Source organism: Trypanosoma grayi, assembly GCF_000691245.1.
Source record: "Trypanosoma grayi strain ANR4 Tgr_1568_V1, whole genome shotgun sequence".
NCBI lineage: Eukaryota > Euglenozoa > Kinetoplastea > Trypanosomatida > Trypanosomatidae > Trypanosoma > Trypanosoma grayi.
In genome coordinates, this window is record NW_008827186.1 from 1 (window position 1) to 2,809 (window position 2,809).

At 61.5% G+C, this 2,809-nt stretch overlaps 3 protein-coding genes across 3 annotated transcripts; all 3 read right to left on the reverse strand.

Moving 5' to 3' along the window:
• Positions 1-341, reverse strand: DQ04_15681000 (putative dynein heavy chain, cytosolic; the record flags this gene model as incomplete). Its single annotated transcript, XM_009317350.1, has 1 exon — positions 1-341. A coding segment is annotated over one exon (341 nt), but the record flags the coding sequence as incomplete, so codon positions are not given.
• A 465-nt stretch (positions 342-806) lies between these two features.
• Positions 807-1,706, reverse strand: DQ04_15681010 (flagellar associated protein; the record flags this gene model as incomplete). Its single annotated transcript, XM_009317351.1, has 1 exon — positions 807-1,706. The coding sequence occupies one exon, from the start codon at positions 1,704-1,706 to the stop codon at positions 807-809; it is 900 nt and encodes a 299-aa protein (XP_009315626.1).
• A 420-nt stretch (positions 1,707-2,126) lies between these two features.
• DQ04_15681020 (putative U4/U6 small nuclear ribonuclear protein) lies at positions 2,127-2,747 on the reverse strand (the record flags this gene model as incomplete). The annotated part of the gene is made up of 1 exon (XM_009317352.1): positions 2,127-2,747. The coding sequence occupies one exon, from the start codon at positions 2,745-2,747 to the stop codon at positions 2,127-2,129; it is 621 nt and encodes a 206-aa protein (XP_009315627.1).
• Between the last annotated feature and the right edge of the window lie 62 nt (positions 2,748-2,809).

Below are 2,809 nucleotides of genomic sequence, written 5' to 3' on the forward strand. Positions count from 1 at the left end.
GCCGCGCTGATCTGCGCGGCCATGCCGCGGTTGCTCTGGTTCAGCGTCGTCACAATCTCGCGCAGGCGCTGCAGTGTCTGCTGCTCTTGTCGGCGCTGGAACTCAAGCGCCTGCAGCGTGAATGTCAGTAGCCGCTGCGGGTCCTGTGTCATGCGCTCGCGCACCTCCTTCGGGAGCGCGGCGCCCGCCTTGACGACCTTGCACGGCTTGCGGCAGCGCGGACACTGGCCGGGCGCGTAGCGGGCAGTGCAGCGGCCGCAAAGAAAGTGCTGGCAGCTTGTGAAGAGGCCGTCGCTGTCGCAGTCGGAGCAGCAGATGATGCAGCTGGGCCGAAATGGCATGGCGGGGGGGGGNGGCAGCAGAAACAAGAGAAACAGCAGCCACGTCACCCGATGCCTCCGTGCCGCACACCCCTGGCCGTCACTTGGTTTGCGCTCTGCGGCCCCTGAAGGCACACACGTACGAGGAGGACAAGGAGAGAAGAAAAAAGAAGAACAGTGCAGGGTTGCCGCGCAACGCCATCAGCTGCGCCATGAAAAGAGGTGGCAGAAGCAGCAGCGGCAGCGGCAGCGGCAGCAGCAGCAGAGCGAAGAGGGTAGTGGTAGTAGTAGCAGAGCAGCAGCCGTCTTCGGGCTCATCACCGTCGCCATCCTCGCCTACTTGTACATCACCGTCATCCGCAGCGCTATAAATACACAATGTCACACGCATACGCACACACACACACACACACGCACAGAGAGAGAGAGAGAGACGCAGAGAAAGAGTGAAAAGGAGAAAAGAACGGGAAGGAAAGAGGCGTAAGCTCAATCCTCCTCCTCTTTCGCCGCGCGACTCGCCGATATCTGCTGCTGGCGCTGGTGGTGTGCCTCAATCACATCTTGAAAGTCACGCAGGCAGTCGCCAATGACGTGCAGCTGGAACAGCACATCCGCCTCCTTCACCTCGAACTTCCCCCGGCCGGAGTACGGCGCCGTCCATGCGATGCAGCGGTCGTAGAGGTTCTTGCACGCCATCCGCACGTGACTCACCGTGCGCGACGTGGAGCTGCGCTGGTTGATGCACCGCTCGAGCTCATCCTGCTTGATCTTGATGTTCTTCTGCAGCGACTCGTAGGTTGCCTGCAGCTCATTCAGCTGGTTCTGCAGCTCGACACTCTCGTTGTTCTTCTTCTGCCGCTTCAGGTTAAGGGCGTTCTTGTTGCGCAGCAGCTCCTCCTCAAGCTGCGTCTTGCGCCGCTGCAGCACCTTGGTGTTGTCCTGCAGCGTGTTCCAGCGCTGGATGATGTCGCGCGGCCCCTGGTACTCGTCGCAGTCGTTGCGCTGTAGCACCTCGTCGAGGTACTCCTGGTACTTGGCGTACACGTCGTAGAGCCGCAGCAGCTGCTCGTTGCGGCTCTCCAGGTCGCGCAGCTGCTGCGTGAGCTCGACGATCTGCTCCTCGCGCTCCTTCTTGATGCGCTCCTCCGTGACGGCCTTGCGCGTGGCGCGGGTGCGCTTGATCTCATTCTCCTGGATGAACTTGTAGTAGCGCACGAGCGTGTCCTGCAGCCGCGCGCGGTCCTTCGCAATGCTCTCCTCGACCTCGCGCGCGCGAGCCATGCGCACCATGTAGAGCTCGCGCTTTGCGTCCAGCTCCCGCTGCGCCTCCATCACCGCCCGGCGCAGCTGCGTGGCGGCGGTGATGCTCTCGAGCGTGCCGGCCATCGCACCACGAAGTCTAACTTGCAACACTATAGCTCCTCCTCCTGCGGCTACTGAGGCAATGCGACCACCCACACAGACATAAATATATATATATATATATAGAGAGAGAGAGAGACGAGGAGAAATAAACAAGGGAAAATAAGGCGCATACAGGGCACAGGAGCCATGCTGGCTGGTCGGTGTGTGCATGCACACATATGCCCACCACAATCAAGGGATACCTCTGTATGTATGGATGTATGTAGGTATGTATGCGTGCAGGAGCAAGTCAGAACTCTCGTTCTCTCTGTGTGTCTGTGTGTCTGTGTGTGTGCAGCATCCGTTCACTTTCTTTTCTGTTCTTCTTTCCCCACGCACTCACTCCGCAGCACCAGCACCACTACCATCATCATCATTGTCCTTCGCTCATTCCCTCCTTCATTACGAGTGATACGACGGCACGAATGTCACCGTCTGGTCCGCCTCCACCGCCGCCAGCAGCGAGCCGCGCGTGTAGCCATCAAAGACCGCCAAGTGCGCCGCGTCGAGCTCCGCGACACCAATCGGGATGAGCGTAAACACGCCGCGTCGGCCGTAGTGGCACAGCAGCAGGTGGCCCGTCTCCAGCACAAGGTACAAGCGCCGGCCACTGCACGCGATGCGCCGTACGGCGCCACCGACACCGCCGCTGATGCCGCTAATGCCTGTCGAGATGAGTGCGAGAATCTGCACGCCAGCAAACGGGTTAACGTGAGCAACGAAGACGCCCTCGACACGCGCGCACTGCAGGAAGAAGTGGTTCGGGCCCAGTGCGCGCGCCTTGGCCATCTTCAGCACCGGTGCGGAGGTCGGCACCACGGTGGCGCTGCAGCTCGGGAACGCCAGCAGCACAACGCTGCTCGCACCGCACACGAGCCGCACGGCGAAGGTGTCGTCGTCGGCGAAGAGCACGTCTTCTGTGGCGCCCTCCACCGACACACTGCGCAGCAGCAGCGACTTGGACGGCGGGAGGCGGATGTCGTGAAAGTGCGCCGCGACGTGCTCCGTGCTGCCGCACGCCATGTAGCGCCCGTCACGGCACGAGAACGCCACACACGTCGTGCGCGCCTGCGGGGTGCAGCGGT